Source organism: Struthio camelus, chromosome 17, assembly GCF_040807025.1.
Source record: "Struthio camelus isolate bStrCam1 chromosome 17, bStrCam1.hap1, whole genome shotgun sequence".
In the NCBI taxonomy this organism is placed as follows: Eukaryota; Metazoa; Chordata; class Aves; order Struthioniformes; family Struthionidae; genus Struthio; species Struthio camelus.
In genome coordinates this window covers 9,485,982-9,501,337 of record NC_090958.1, presented here as the reverse complement: position 1 = coordinate 9,501,337, position 15,356 = coordinate 9,485,982, and the positions used below count along the sequence as shown (strand labels likewise).

General features: G+C 42.3%; 1 protein-coding gene across 2 annotated transcripts; it reads left to right on the top strand.

Moving 5' to 3' along the window:
* Nucleotides 1-2,684: 2,684 nt before the first annotated feature.
* Nucleotides 2,685-12,218, top strand: LOC104152163 (solute carrier family 2, facilitated glucose transporter member 11). 2 transcript variants are annotated; one of them, XM_009687378.2, is made up of 12 exons: nucleotides 2,685-2,856; nucleotides 2,969-3,067; nucleotides 4,083-4,243; nucleotides 4,620-4,744; nucleotides 5,686-5,815; nucleotides 6,818-6,966; nucleotides 7,802-7,989; nucleotides 9,209-9,319; nucleotides 9,981-10,082; nucleotides 10,446-10,521; nucleotides 10,865-10,992; nucleotides 11,806-12,218. In XM_009687378.2, the coding sequence occupies exons 1-12, from the start codon at nucleotides 2,848-2,850 to the stop codon at nucleotides 12,010-12,012; spliced, it is 1,485 nt and encodes a 494-aa protein (XP_009685673.1). In that variant the 5' UTR covers nucleotides 2,685-2,847; the 3' UTR covers nucleotides 12,013-12,218. The 2 variants fall into 2 exon arrangements, with proteins under 2 accessions (XP_009685673.1, XP_009685674.1); XM_009687379.2 differs by lacking the exon at nucleotides 9,981-10,082 and having other exon boundaries at nucleotides 11,806-12,102.
* The last annotated feature ends 3,138 nt before the right edge of the window (nucleotides 12,219-15,356 follow it).

The window sequence follows — 15,356 nt, the reverse complement described above, 5'->3', positions numbered from 1 at the left end:
GTATAGCCACTCACCAGGGGAGACACTTGTTCCTTAAACTACTTGAATAACTTGTAAAAGCCTCTTAACAGAAACACCCTGGTTACTGCTAGATAGAGAGGCCATTTTGAGAATTATGGATAAAAGTAAAGATATAATTTATTTATTTTACAATCAGGAGGTAACAATGATATTCAACTTTCCCAGCATCTATCATATATTACAGGAATACAGACTTGAGCTTTCAGGCAATGGCTATTAAGTGTCATCTTAAAGTGTCATCTGATCCCATAATTGAAGATCAGAATGCATAGGCTCAGCCAGACTTAGTCAAGTCTCTAAGTCAGGCTTCAGAAGGCTTAAGATTTAAGGAACCAAGAAAGAAGTTAGGAGCCCCAGTGCAGGGCAGACCTGAACACACCAGCTTCTGTGACATACAGCGGTGAAATTTTCTTAATGCGGTCATTTGTGGTCTCACATCCACAGAACTTTAGAATAGAGGTCTTCTCACCTCTGAAGCACCATTTTATCTATTGCTCCATTCTACAACATTTCTATGAATAGTCAGTATATATTAAACACATTTTTGATTTATGTTTAAGGGGAATACCTAGTTACAGCCATGTCCTCTAGTGAGTTACTCTGCTGCCAGTTTTCCATGCTTACTACACAGCCCTCTTCCTTTCAGCTATTTCCTTTAAGAATACCAAAAGGACATTGTCTGAACAGAATGGCAGTTCTCCAGAATGCAGAAGTAAACCTCTAATAACAGTATGTTTTAAGTTGAAGAACATTTCACTATCTCTTGCCTCTGTTATGCTCAACAATGTGTGGTTTTAGCCATGGGAGCATTTATTGTATCGAGGCTCAAAATAACAGTCAGGTACTCCTTTAAATGTGATGACTGATTACCAACCCATGTCTTGCAGAGTCTAAGCCAGTCCACGCCAGTATGCACCAGGCCCTGGACTTCCATCAGCGTCCTTTTTATTGTTCTTTACTCATCTCCTGCAGCTCTTATTGTCCATTGGCTGTCTCTACAACTTCTTTTCCCTAGTGACCTCGTATGAATGTACAACCAACCAAAAATATCCGCAGTTTCATCAGTAACCAACATAATAATGACAAACCAAACAGTAAGAACCTCATGGCAAACCAATGAGAGTGTGAACACTGAGAGAGAATGAAATGACATGCTGAAATATTATCCCAGGCTCCTCCTTCTCTCTATATATAGAGTGACTTTTTCCAAAGTATCCAAAGAAAGCATCATGAAAGACCTAGCCTGCAAGCTGAGACGCCTGCCTTTCCATGCAAGCTGGTATATATTTCTCTTTTTTCCCCCCAAATAGAATTTTTGCAGTACATATTTTTCTCCTTTCCGATTTTCTAAAAAACCCTTTGCATAAATTCAGTAGACAAAGAAAAATCAATCTGAATCAAATCTCATTAATAATAATGAGGTCAATAACACAAGGTATAAGAGAGATATTAAATATTTCACAGAGAATTATTTTTAAAAAGCAGTGAAAATGAACTGAAGAGTACTTTTGTATTTAATTTCTGATACATGACAGAGGAAGACAAACCATGAGAGGCCAGAGCAGAGCAAAAAAAAAAAAAAAAAAAGAGGCTGCATGATTTGCTAAATGGAGGAGGTCTCAAAGCTAAAAAATTAAAAATTAAATTAAAATTAAAAAATTTAGAGGAGTTATGAATAAGCAAGTAGCTGAAAGATGTAAACACCAAGAGATGGAATATAAGCATTTCTGCCTAGGGAAGTATAGGGAAAGATACTGAGAAAGAATAAAACAAATTTTTTTTTTTAAGCAATTTTAGAATGAATATTAAGCAAAAAAACTTCCTGAATTTAAAATCTATTAGACTGGAAAAGTCATCCAAGAGTTGCAACAGAAAAATCAATGACGGCATCATAGTACAGAGTAGTACAGTATAGTACAGACATTCTAGTACAGGGTAAGAAATTTGCTGCAGGTACAAAATAAATTTTGTATTTAGACTGGGGCTTCCTCATTTATTTGCTGATGGTGAGTTTCCTGCTGAGATGTGTCATCTTTTGTAGCATGAAGGATAGTAGGGGACAGTTAACAGTAGAGACTGTAAATTCATTTCTTCCTAGTGCTTTGACAAACAGGAACTAATCATCATTTCATATATGAACGTACCAAACACCAAATTCATTCAGAGCTGACTATTCTGAGGTCAGCAATGTTACAACATGGATGAATTTGGTGCCCATACAGTTTTCAAACAGTAACATTCATCTGATGAGAAACCAGCTTGTAAACATTTGACAGTCATTGCTCAGCATTGCCTTGGACAAAGACCTGTTCTAGAGATAAAAGAGCAGCGTCATGCCATCATTGCAGGATGGACACTCGGCAACAAACAGGGAGCCCAAGGAGTGGGAGGGATGGGGTATACATGTCTGGGAGAACTATTTTGAGAGTATTTTTAAATCTCCTGTGAGATATAGTTCTAAGAAAGGGCAAATGAACTATGAAACCAGGAATGCCCTTCAAACCCCAAATGTTTATTTAGCCTCAGCCAAGTCACAGTGCAAAATACTCAGTTAAGTGAGACAACAAATGGGCAAGAAGGAGGAGGAGGAAGGATAAACAGATGGAAAGTGTGCACGTGATGCACATTGCACCATGCTCCCAGGACTAGTGATCTGGGATAGCACAGGTTAAGATGCCCAAAGCCAAAGACAGAAGCACTGAAGTGTGTCACTGGGCCCTGGGAGACAGCTACAAGCTTTGTCTCTCCTTTCCACACATTTCTCTCTGTCCTGTGCTTTAGCAGCTGTGGTCTTCTGCACTTCCTGTGCTGGCTCCTCAGTCCTGGATGAGGCAGGTGTGTGACGTTGCTCAAGTTGTAAGAGTTCCCACAGGAAAACCAGAAGGACAGTTCGGGACATGTCTGAATATCTGCCCTAGCTCCATTTGCTGTTGTTTCTTTCCACCAGAAAATGAGCTGCAACCTCTTCCTCCTGGCATTTGTCCTGGGCATTGGTGGAAGTTTCCAATATGGGTTACAGATCTCCATTATCAATTCTCCTGCTGAGGTAAGCATGGGCAGCTCAGAAAATGAGCTCCCAGCATGAATTGCAATGTCTTCCCACATCCCTGCCTCTATTTGCACTCAGAAAGCTTTTTGCTTCTGCTCTCAGTACTAATTCTTTGTGCTTTCTTGGTTCTCAGAGTAACCCCTGTCACTTTGTGTTTCATTGGTTTTTAACTTCTGTCTGCCTGGTGTCACGAAACTGGGAAAGGGGAGGATGAGGGGTACCTACAAAGTCAGCCACTTTCCCATTACTGAGCTGTATTATTGGCAGGACATTTTCCTCTTTCCTGTGCTCAGGGAATCCTTCGTACTGTGTCCTTGGCTACACACTCTAGTCTGAGTGACTATCTGCAAGGCAAAAATGGCCAGGGATGCGCTGCTGCCCTAGAGCTGAGGGCAGCACTGATACCCACAGTAGGAAAAGGAAAATTAGGGGAGGTGCCTGCCATTACAATGGTGACCTAGTGCTAAGGACATTGGTGAGCTCATCACAGCATTTGGGACCGTCACCAAGAAGTAGGAGCCCATGATGTTACGAACAGTAGGTCAGAGAGACCCCAGAATGGTCCATGTTCAGGGCAAACCCTGACCTCGCTGAGGTCTACTGAAGTTCTGCCCAGTGGCTCCAGGGAAGCCTGCACTTCACCCAAGACATCAGACAGGATGCAGCAGGTGGACAAGACAGACAGACAAGTGGGAATGGAGGGGAAGATCAGATAGCAAAACAATCAGAGTTTAGCAGATAAACAGAAGATCAAGTTGCCACTCAATGGTACTCACAGTTGATATTTAATAGTGATATTTACTGTGGTCTATTGCACTTTGTTGTTACAAAACTGGCTCCAGGAATGCAAGGGGCAAAATTTCTTTTGATTTCACTGGGACTAAGATTTCAACAAATGTGTTGATAGAAATGTATCAAACAAGACAAGTAAGTAGGTAAGAAAAGTAAAAAAGAGTCCAATTATAAGAAAACATGCTGACTGAGTCCATTGGTTTCTGTTTTTCTTTCAAAGTACATCAAAAGCTTCATCCATGAGACCTGGCTGAAAAGATATGGCTCTTCTCCCAGTGAAGAGATAATTACTTTGATGTGGTCCTTCATTGTATCCATTTACAGCATCGGTGGGCTCCTGGGATCCATGTTTGCCGGATATTTGTCTGTTAGATTTGGAAGGTAGGAATAACCATCACATTAGTCCTTCTGCACCTGCAGAAACAAGTGACCTGTGTCTTGGGAGAAACACTGGTTGTAAAGTGGTACTGTCAACAGCCCAGAGCTGCTTCAGGTGAAAGATGAAGAAACAGAATAGCAAAGACTGCCAAATATCAAAAAGAAAATGATACCCTGACCCTTGTAAATTCCAAAAGGAATACAGTCCAGAGAAATCAATTAAAGATTACAGGTATTTTAAAGTGAATTTCACAGACAACAGCTCACAAAGCTTGTTCCTCAGTGTAGTTAACAGCTCTAACAGAGTACATGCAAATGGTTCTGGAGGCATCAAACACAGACAGTATTTATGCTCACATGAATTTAACATGAACTCCAGGAAGAAGGCCATGTTGCTCACCAATATCCCTGCTCTGTTGAGCGCGGCTCTGATGGGACTCAGTCGGCTGTCTCGATCCTTTGAGATGATCATCATTGGAAGACTGTTTTCTGGAGTCTGTGGAGGTAAATTTGTATGCCCACATATGGTATTAAATACTTGGGAGGGCAGTGACCAAGGGTCATGAGGATTTACCAGACTGAACATATGAATCATGGATTTTTACTATATCCTGCAGAATGCCTGAAGTATATCACTGAATACATTTATAACTAAATAAGAAAACACAAGTATACTTAAATTAATCATGTATGACATCTCCATTTCTCATTCTTAACTTTTACACATAATTCATATAAAAAGCACTTCCAACTTGTGAAAACTGAAAAACCATTCAATATTTCAGGGAATGTGCTCACTCAATAGAAAGCTAACTTCTGTTCTTGCTGTTGCTGCTGCTCTGACTGATACTTCCTTCTTTATAACAGACAGGGAATGGTTTTCAAGCTAAGCGCTTACAATTTCTATTCGTCAGAAGGTTATATTCTGCCAGAGTTTTTGATCTCTGAGCCACTGGATGAGGATAATACTAAAGAACAAAAACATTAAGACTTTAATTAATTAATTCACTGAATGAACAGAATACATAGCGTGACTGTTAACTTGTTGGTGTCAAGAACAAAATACAGCATGTGGGATCCTGCACATGGGATCCTGTGTATACACTAAAATCTAAAATCTGAGATTTAAGAAAGCAACAGCAATCCTGTATATGTAGATACAGGAGACATTTTAAAGAGAAGGCCAGCCTGGTGAAGGACAGATTTCCCAGGAGAATATGCTTCACATCAGGCAGCTCAGCACTGTTGAAGAAGTGCCTTAGAACCTAACCCTATATGCTTTGCCCATAATGGTCCCCTCCAAAACACTAGCCATGTCTCTTTCTGTCAAAGAGAAGCATACCAACCACCAGAAGAATCACTACACAGGAGATGGGACCAGCTTTGCCCACATGAACTTGATGGGAGTTAGAATTGCCCTGTCTGATGCTCATTTGTCACTGCAGGTTTAGCTCTGAATATCCATATCATGTATGCTGGGGAATGTGCCCCACAGAAGCTGCGTGGGGTGACTGCCATAACAGCTTCTACTGCCATCGCCGTCGGAAAGTTTGTAGGATTTGCTCTGGGTCTCAGGTAAGGGGTCTGAGACCTAAGTTCTCCTCTTATTAAAATACAGGCATATGGCAATGCAAACCTGTGGACAGGCAACTCAGCAACCTTTTTTAGACATGTTTTCAGAGTTCCCTAAGCAGCCAGACTGAATCAGCTAAGCCTAAATTCTTGGCTTAGGTGAATGGGAGACAGAAATTATATAAAACCTTTAATTATGAAGAACTATAATGCTTCCTAGCAAAGGCAGATCAAAATACAGATAATTAAAACGTATTCCTTAGATTCAGTGGGTTTGAAACAAAATCGGCTTTTGTAAGAACTGAACTTTGCTTTTTAGTTTTTAGAAGAAACAAGGAATGTCAGATTTATCCAAACTTTCTTGAAAATACACACAAACCAGCACATCAACTCATCAAACATACAGGCAAATACAGAACTCTGTGGTGGATTCATTCCCCTCAACACATGCTCCTTCTGCCTGTCCTGTGCCAAAGATCCTCCGCTCCATGGTCCCTTCTTTTTCCCAGGGGACACTTCATTCCTGGCACAGTGTACATAAAGTTGCAACAGACCCAGCAGCTGCTATCTGGGTCAGTCAGTACCAGGCTGCTAACCCCTGGATCCTGTCCTCATTGTAACTTGAGCATCTTTGAACCAGAAGCAGAGCGATCAGTCACTTTGAGTTCTTTCTTTAGCACTTGTGTCATGATACTTGCTGCTCTCTGTTGGGCCCTCAGCTATTACCGGAGGACGCAATCAGCTTGCTGCATTACAGTGATCTGCGCTCATCACTGAGCAACAGGTGAACCCGGTGTAATTCCTGTGTTGCAGGCAACAGCATTCTTTGCTCTCTTTAGCCTCCCTTTAGAGATTTTCAGTTTCCTGGGCTGAGAAATGTTGGACACTCATAGGTGACAGCTGCCAGGACACACACACCAGGGCTGAGGGACTCTGTTTGTATGTCCTCACATGGTCAGTGCTTACAGTTACTCAGCTTCTCCCACTCTGCTGGTTTTGTTTCAGAGAAGTTTTCGGAGTAGACAGTCTCTGGCCTGTTCTCATGGCAGCCAACGCGCTCCCTGCCATCATTCAGCTTCTCACTCTCCCATTCTTCCCAGATTCCCCCCGCTACCTGCTCATTGACAAAAGGGACAAAGAGGGGTGCAGCAAAGGTAAGGAAATGGGCCACACAGCACTCATTTCAGCAGAAACTGGAAAATACAGTAACAAAGCCCAGCATAAGCCCAGAAGAGATGTACAGTTGGGAAATCCTGGCCTTTCAGCTCTGAAGCCACCTTTCGCTTTAACTAGAGAAGGCCTCTTCTGTTTCGATATTCACATTCCCTTGGCACTAATATTTCTCTTATATTCTGCCAGGATAATCTAGGGGACGTGATCGCACAGAGCTTGTATTTCCCTCAGTATAGACTCTGCCCCGAGCAGATAGGGTATGGATAAAGTATATTCGGGCTGTGTGTAAGAAAGGGATGCTCTTTACAGTAATATCATATCTGTAAGCATTCCAGTTCTTCAGTAATCCTAATGGTAACTACTAATAGAAACAGAGAAATAGCTCTTGTGGCTTTTTTAAGCATCAAGAGAGAGAACTCTGGAAGCAGATCTCCTTTTTATTGTAGCAAATATTTTTTCCCTGTCTGCATTTTGGTGTGCGCGCTAGAACTACACCTTTAGCAGGAGAGGACTCTGGGAAGCATTGTTAATAATTTAGGTTTGATTTTCATTGAAACACCGCAAGGAGCTATTGGCCAATGGTGATGTTGCAATTAAGATTTATGGATAAAAATAGATAGGAATGAACTGGACCAAAGGTCTACACTGAAGTCTACGCTGAACCTCTGGGGAGGTTCGCACCAGGAAAGAGTCTGGAGCTCACATGAGACACACTCTGCAGGACAGGAGGTCATCCTCTGAATTCATGTCTAGGCTGGTGTGCTTGGACTAGGGATCATCTCTCTCTCTCTCTCTCTCTCTCTCTCTCTCCTCCAGCTGTGAAGCAGCTCTGGGGAGATGGTGACCACACAGCTGAAATGGATGACATGATGGCAGAGCAAGAAGCCATCAATGGGCAGAAGGCTAAGAGCATTTGTGATCTTTTTCGGGACAAAGCTGTCCGTTGGCAGCTCATCACTCTCTTCCTTGTCTGCTCATGTATGCAGTTAATTGGAGTCAATGTGGTATGCACACAACTTTTCTCTGCTTTTTAGACTGCTTGCAGTTTCTTGGCAAAAAGTAAGCTCTGCAAAGAGTCCTGAAACACTGACTGTAACAGCAGCTGCAAGGAGGGGGTTCTGCTGTTACTGTTTATTGTAATACATTCCCATGGAAGCTCAGAACCTGTGATATCATGAGAACTGTGTTTTAGCAAGTGTCATATAAAGGCATCTCTATGGATTGCCATACTATAATAAGACAATGGAAAGGAATAAAATAAAAACAAACATCAAGGACGGCTGTAAAGAACAGTGTAACCTCCTCTGGGGCTCCAAACTCCAGAATGCATTGATCAAAAATTACTTGGCATTTCAATGTAAACTGAGTCGGGTTTGTTGTGTACACTGGCAGTGCATTTCCACACTCTTCAAATATTCCTTATTTCTTTAAATATTCTTTAATTCTGCCTTTTCTCAGCTTACATTGCTTGGTCTGAAGAGAATTAAAACATCCCAGGAACACATCTGACAGTTACTGATATATAATCTCTAATATACCTTTTCTCTGGAAGTAACTCCATATATGTATAAGTAGACAAAAAGTTTTATGCATTCAAAGAGTTATTATATAAAGTGAGCTTATACTAAAAGCATAAAAGTTTCAAAATCCAAATCAATATTGCCAATTCAGAAAGATCTGAAGATTTATAAAAACCCTTTTTATGCCCCCTAGTGCAGCAGTATTATATCTAGAAGGGTCGGTAGAAATTTAGCATATTCACAGTGGAACTTCTTAAGCTTTAGAAGTACTTATCCTTGGAAAAATAAAGTCCATCAAAATCACTGCAAAGGTTTAATGACATAGAAAGATTATTTAAACAATTTGCTTAGTAAATTTTGTCTTAGCTCTATATGTTCCTCATCCAAAACAAGTACATGAGACACTAAACGTGAAATGGCATCAGATAAAGTATGTGTAACATAACACAGAGGCTAGCACTAAGAACAAACACAAAAAGGGCTATATTTGTTACTGAGCTGCTGTTACTAGCAGCTAGAGAGCTGCTAGTAAAAGCTCTTCTGCACAAATGAGGCTCATGAAGACACTGAGGATTATTTACTGAGATCAAGGAGATTTTCTCTTTTGTTAAGGCCTGATCAGTTATTTTCTGTCAATAAAGGGCAAAGATAGCCTAAAAATGGCCACATGGGTGTAACCTTCACATATTTCTGTTCTTTGCAGGTTTACTTTTATGCATACAATGTCTTCATAAAGGCTGGAATCCCCCCTGCTCAAACCCACTATGTCTCCCTGGGAGTTGGGATCACAGAGATCCTCACCACAGTTTTGTGTGTAAGTGGCTTTTCAGCAGAACTTTTTTCAGCTCCAATTCACGTTTCATTTCGGCCTTTAAAACCACTGCAAATCAAGCTTCAGAAATCAAACTTCCGCAACAAAATAACAGCAGTACTCTGCACTACTCACACAAAAATATCTCTACGCACTTTGCAAACATAGGCATTTGTATCCAGTTTATAGAACAGAAGAGCTTTCCACCCAAAATCACATAGCAAATTAATGACACAGCCTAAGACAACCTTGGGAGTCCCCATTCCCCTCTGTGCAGATGACAGTGCCCATGTCTGCTTGGCTGTAGGAGTCACAGCTGTAGGATTCATGGCAATTACCAATGCAAGCATTTCTACCTTGCTATCCTCTCTCTCTCTGGGCTCCTGACCATCCCTTGCCCACACAGGGCCACCTCAGACAGCCTCTGCCCAGGCAATGCTGCCTGCAGCCCTGCACCTCCCCATTTCCCTGCAGCTCCTGGCCCTGCTCAGCCTCCTGGATGGCTTCAGTCTCCTGGGTGGCTTCAGTCTCCCTTCTAGCATTACCCCTCCCCGGCCCCCAGCTCTCCAGAGATCCCTCTGCTGGTGAGGCAGCTACGGGAGCAGCTCGCCAGCATCTTTAAGGCCCGTCCTTTTGGGCTGACTGCATGTCCTCCTGGTTTCAGGGTTTCCTAATCGAGCGTGCAGGGAGGAAGATGCTGCTATGGAAAAGCTACACAGTTATGTCCTTGGCTTTAGGGCTCCTCACTGTCACGCTTTCACTGCAGGTAAGACCCCACTTATGCTCTTGAGTGGCACATCTTTGTGTTTCATTGTATGGCTGATACCATTTCTATTCTCCTCCCTTCCCCACCAAATCACCTTTTAGCTGGAACAGAGTTTTATTTGGCTAACCATCATGCAGACAGTGGTCTGTTCCCAGCCATCAATACGCAGATTAAGGCCAAAAGCTTTATACAACTGTGATCACAAGATTTTATCTCCTCGTGAAGTTTCTGGAGGTAGATGATACAGATGTATGTTTAGCATTTAAGTACTTAGGAGCAATGAAGACTGACCCTGTTTCTAATCAAACTGGATGAATAAAATTTTAATTTTTAATTTTATTTGCTTGTGATTTTCCACCATAGGATTCTTTCTCCTGGGTACCATACTGCTCTGCTGCACTCATTTTTATCTTCATCATGAGCTTTGGCATTGGGCCAGGTTGGTATTTTATACTGGAATGGTTTCATACATCCCTTCTTTCCTCACAGTAGCTTTTAGGAAAGGTCCCAGGCACAGCTGTTCCATAGTCAGTGCAAGTCTATACTCCTGTATCAGTGTAGGGGAGATGTTCCTATTCCCAGACTACCCCAAGCGGTGGTAGGAGGTAAAACTCCATTTCACATGGCATTCCTACATGCCTTCCTCCTGCAAACCCAAGCACCACCTCAAACATTTCCAGGCCAGCTAAAACCATCAGCTTCTATAGCAATACAAAACGTTCAGTTACAGAAGCATCTTGCAAAATTTCTAAAATTTCCTTTTTTCTCCAACATTTTTTCAGCTGGGGTGATATGCCCCTTGCCCACAGAAATATTTATTCAGTCATACAGACCAGCTGCTTATGTTTTAAGTGGTGTTACAAACTGGATCCAACTCTTCTTCCTTGGACTTGCGTTCCCTTTCATTGTGGTAAGCAAAGCAGGGTGTTTTGTTTCAGTTTGGAGGAGGGGGTAAGCCCCATCTTAAATCCAGAGCCTGCCTCTTTCTCTGTTTCAACACTTCATGCAAAGGACTGAGCCTAAATTAATTGCACCCAGTTCTTATGCTTTTCTTTCTCTTTACCTAGATATCTAGCCAAAGCATAGCAAAAACAAATGACAAAAATGACACTAACTGCATGCAGTTAGAGAGTGACTGGCAAATGCGGAAGGGGTGACTCAGGCCTCAATACACTCAGAAGTCACTTGAACCTCAGGAGGGGCTCCCTTCTTTTCTCTCCCTGTCCTGCATGTGCATTGCCTTTGGGGTTAATGTGGAAAATGGACAAGCCTATGTTTGTTCCAGATATCCCACCCAGCACTAGTAAGTAGCAGGGAAACTGAAGCTCTTGCAGTTTTGGGACTGTGCAAGGAGGGAGAGAGCTAACACCCTACGTCCCTTCCCCATTCCAGCTTTGATTGAGGACAGAGCAGAAAGGGAGAGCAACAGAAATGTAACTCAGAACTTCTCAGAATAGCCAAGCACTGACATTCAGCGTCTGCTGAGCATACAGCTTTCTTGACTAAAACAGGAAAAGAGAATTAGCCCAGCTTAACACTCAGTGCCATTCCCCAGGTGGTAGCAAGCAGGATTTACATCAGCTGAGTCTCTGTCCAGGTTTTTTAGTAAATACAAAACCAGAAACATCATAGCATAAGAAGAGAAAGAAATGTAGAATAATTTATATGAACATTTTTCTTTCTGTTTTTCTCTCTGTTTTTCTTTCTGTTTCTTCTCCTACAGGAAGGTCTTGGCAGTTTCTGTTTCATCATTTTCTTTGTATACTGTCTGTCCATGGCTATCTTTGTCTTCCTGGTGATGCCAGAGACCAAAGGAAAGACTATGCTGCAGATCATGGAGGAGTTCAACCACCTGAACTACCGTGGAAAGAAGAGGCAGACTGCCCTACAGCAGAATGATAGCTCTGTGATGATCGCTACAAGACTTTAATAATGAACTCTCTGCTCTTGGATTTATATTTTTTTCTTGTATTATGGTAGTGCACAGAAGCCTCATTAAGCAAAAGAGATTCTCTTGATCCACACTTGGCACAAATATGTATTAAAAAAATACTGACTGCTGTGCAGGACACAGGATGAACTTGGTGTTTCTCTCCAAATTTCTTTCTGAAATTTGAGCCAAATTAAATCCTTTGCAGAAAAAAAAAGATACATAGTGTACAGAGAAACAAGATCTTTATCAGTCCCTGCAACTTAGCAGCTGTGTAGACAGAAAATGTAAGATCTGATGTGGTTACCAAAACCAGGACTCCAAAGTAACTGGAGAAAGTGAGTGTGTAAGGTTCAGATATTCAGCATACTTCTGAAAAGAGGAGAAAAGAAAGACAGCGCTTTCACAGTGAAATGACCTGCTGTTATTAATAGTACTGCTGAGCTTTCCAAGAGAAGGGGCTTCAGTCCAGATGAAAAGAACTGTTTTGCTGTTTACCCCAGCGGAAGAAGAGTGCTGTGCCTGTCAGCTGACATAATCAGTATGCAGCATTCCCCCCTCTTTCAATTAGACTTGAGGGCAAGCACATGATATTGGGGCAAGGAGGACTTTCCTGGGCTGCTTGCGATCAGCTGCTCCTGCTGTTTTATCTTCACATCATCCTTTTACAATGTTTGTAGTAGTAGTGAGAGCAAAGACCAGCAACAGTGGCCTTCCCCAACATAGCCATCCTTCCTATCACACAGGCTCTGGCTCCCCTCAGGCTGCCTGCTGTCTTCATCATCAGGGAAACTACAGAAGTCAGTTTTGTTTCCAGCATTACAGGAGCCAGACGACAAACTTACTTCTACTGTTTCTCTTCATGGTCCCCCAGCCCTTCCTCTCCCCTTCTCTGAGTTTCCTATTCAACTTCCCCTTCCTCCATCCTGATGTTTCCTCCTTCTCTGTTGGGTGGATCATTCCTTCCTCCTACTGCAATTGTCGCTTCCTCTGTTTCAGTTCTGACAGTCCCCTCTTCCTTATCTCTCACACTCCCCAATTTTCTCTTTCTTTTTCACATTCTGTGTCTAGTTCTCCTATTTCTCCATGCCCTGTACTGCTGGGTTAATTCAAATAAATGAGCCAGAGAGCTAAAGCATTACCATGAGGCACTCATCATACTACAAAAGCAGCTAGACAAAGTTCACAGATTCAAGGCTGGAGGCCATGGCTTGCACAGTACCACAGCAAGAACCAACATATACTCTTTTTCCTGGTCAAAAATGTAGGAAAAAAAAAAAAGAAGAAACATTCTAAGCTTTTTGAAAAGAAAGGATTAAGTAAGGCTTTCATTACTAAAACAGTCTTTGCTTGGTTTGGTCTTTCTTAACCTCACTGGTTCCCAGTAAGGAACTTCTAAGTGCCCTAAAAGACACAAAAAAAACCCTGAGGTCAGTGCCTGTCTCTCTTATCCAGTATTATTCCTTGTTAGCTCCCATGAAATGATGCACCAGTTTTTATGCTGACTCATATCCTTATACATGTCTTTCTACAGTGTGATCTTGTCGAGCATGCCTGACTTCTTGCCTTCTTCCCTCCTACCAGTAAATACTGCCTGCAAGAGGGAAAACATGATAAATCATTAACACTGCCACAGAGTAGAATGGATTTGGAATACAAGTTAAATAAGGACTTGTGAATCTGCAGTGCATCTATTTGCTTTCCATGATTATACAAGTGCAATACATGGCATCTTCAAAAATACAACCCCTCGGTGCTGAGGGCATCAGGTGAGCTATGCATCGGGTCTGGAATAAGCATATTTCTTGTAGCGTTCAAATCCTAGGTGGAAAGATTCATTCTTTCCTCTTCAGTAGGAAAATAAATGAAAACTTTACTAGGCACTTAAGTTCTTACTTTTTCCATATAAACATTAAAGCACTGAATAGAAGCATAGGGAAAGATACAAATGAGACAGTCGCATGAGTATTCCAAGAGGAACACAGAGAACAGAAGGACGAGGAGCAGGGCTCTGCTGGGGACAGTTTGATCAATGAGATGTTAAAATCTGGTCCCAGACAAGAGTATTTAAAACCCCTTCCAGAAAGATCCAGCCATGTGCGCCCCTCCTTCCAGCAGCCAAGTTTGCCATCCTCAACTCAAAGAATAAATCCTCCTTCCTCCTCTGGAGGCTCACCTGGACCCAGCCCAAGGCTCCACTCCAAGGTGCCTGAGCCCTGCTGTTCGGGTCTACCCCAAAATGGTTTGCTGCTAGTCTAGCAGAACCCCTTTGAGAGGGAAAGGAAATAAAAGCAGATCTGAAAGGGACGGTACAGCATGGAAAGGTCTAGAAAATGAGATACGCCATTCACTTTTGGTATAGAAATCAAAAAAGTCAAAGGGAAAGTAAAGGTAAAATGGGGGAAACAGCAAAAGAAGGGGCAATGATTTCAAAAGCAGCTTTTAGTACGTCCTGATAGAAAACAAGAGAACACACTGCACTGTTCAAGTATCTCCTTAGACCTTTCTGCCACAGGTGTTGGGGACAATAAAAGTTTACAAGAGTTCAAAAAGGAACTAGATAAATTCATGGAAGGAGCATACATAAAGACACCATCCTGACCAACAAAGTCCCAGGACTGGGCATCACTAGAGCCTGGGGGAACATACAGGTGAAAGAATCACTGCACACTCACCCAGTTGCAATGCTTTTGCCTACAGCTGCTATTTGGGACTGCTGGATCTGGGATACTCTGCTGGACAGAGCTCTGGCCTGATCCTGCCCAGCTGTGCCTGGAGATGAGATCTGAATCCCCTCTAGGACAGGCGTAAGAGGGGACAGAGGACAGCAGTACAATCTGGCTGTGCTCATCTCCGTTACAGCAAAATCTTCGTCTGAGGGGAAGGCGGTGGCCAGTATCAAAGCAATTAGAGACTGAGAGGCAGAATTTGTAAGAAGCAAGAGAAAACCTAAATAAGGACAGGGATTTCTGCAGTAGTATTCAAAGAGAAAGGTAGATTTGGGAGTGTTTTAGAAGAGGAGGTGAGAACATTTGAGGAGATGTGCTGAGAGAGGAAGGAATGAAATTTAATACTATAGCTGATGTGGAGGTGATGAGAATTTCAGGGAGGATGAAAATACAATGAGTGGAAAGAAGAAAAATACAGCTTTAATTATTTTACTGTCCTGGTGTGCAGCAAGGCAGCCAAGCAGGGAGTTTGGAGAGAGAATATTACTGGGACATCTGACAGGAGAAAGGTCAAGGTGTGACTCAGCATGCTCCCTCCAGGCTGGAGGGGACACAGCTCAAGGTGAGCATGGTGCTGGGTTGTCAGTCACCGTCACGTGAAAAGCAAACTGTAGG

Excerpts from the sequence above, each read along its gene's own strand:
- LOC104152163 (XM_009687378.2), top strand. Across the intron at positions 5,816-6,817 it reads GGATTTGCTCTGGGTCTCAG|AGAAGTTTTCGGAGTAGACA; the intron begins GTAAGGGGTCTG and ends GTTTTGTTTCAG. Across the intron at positions 7,990-9,208 it reads AGTTAATTGGAGTCAATGTG|GTTTACTTTTATGCATACAA; the intron begins GTATGCACACAA and ends TGTTCTTTGCAG.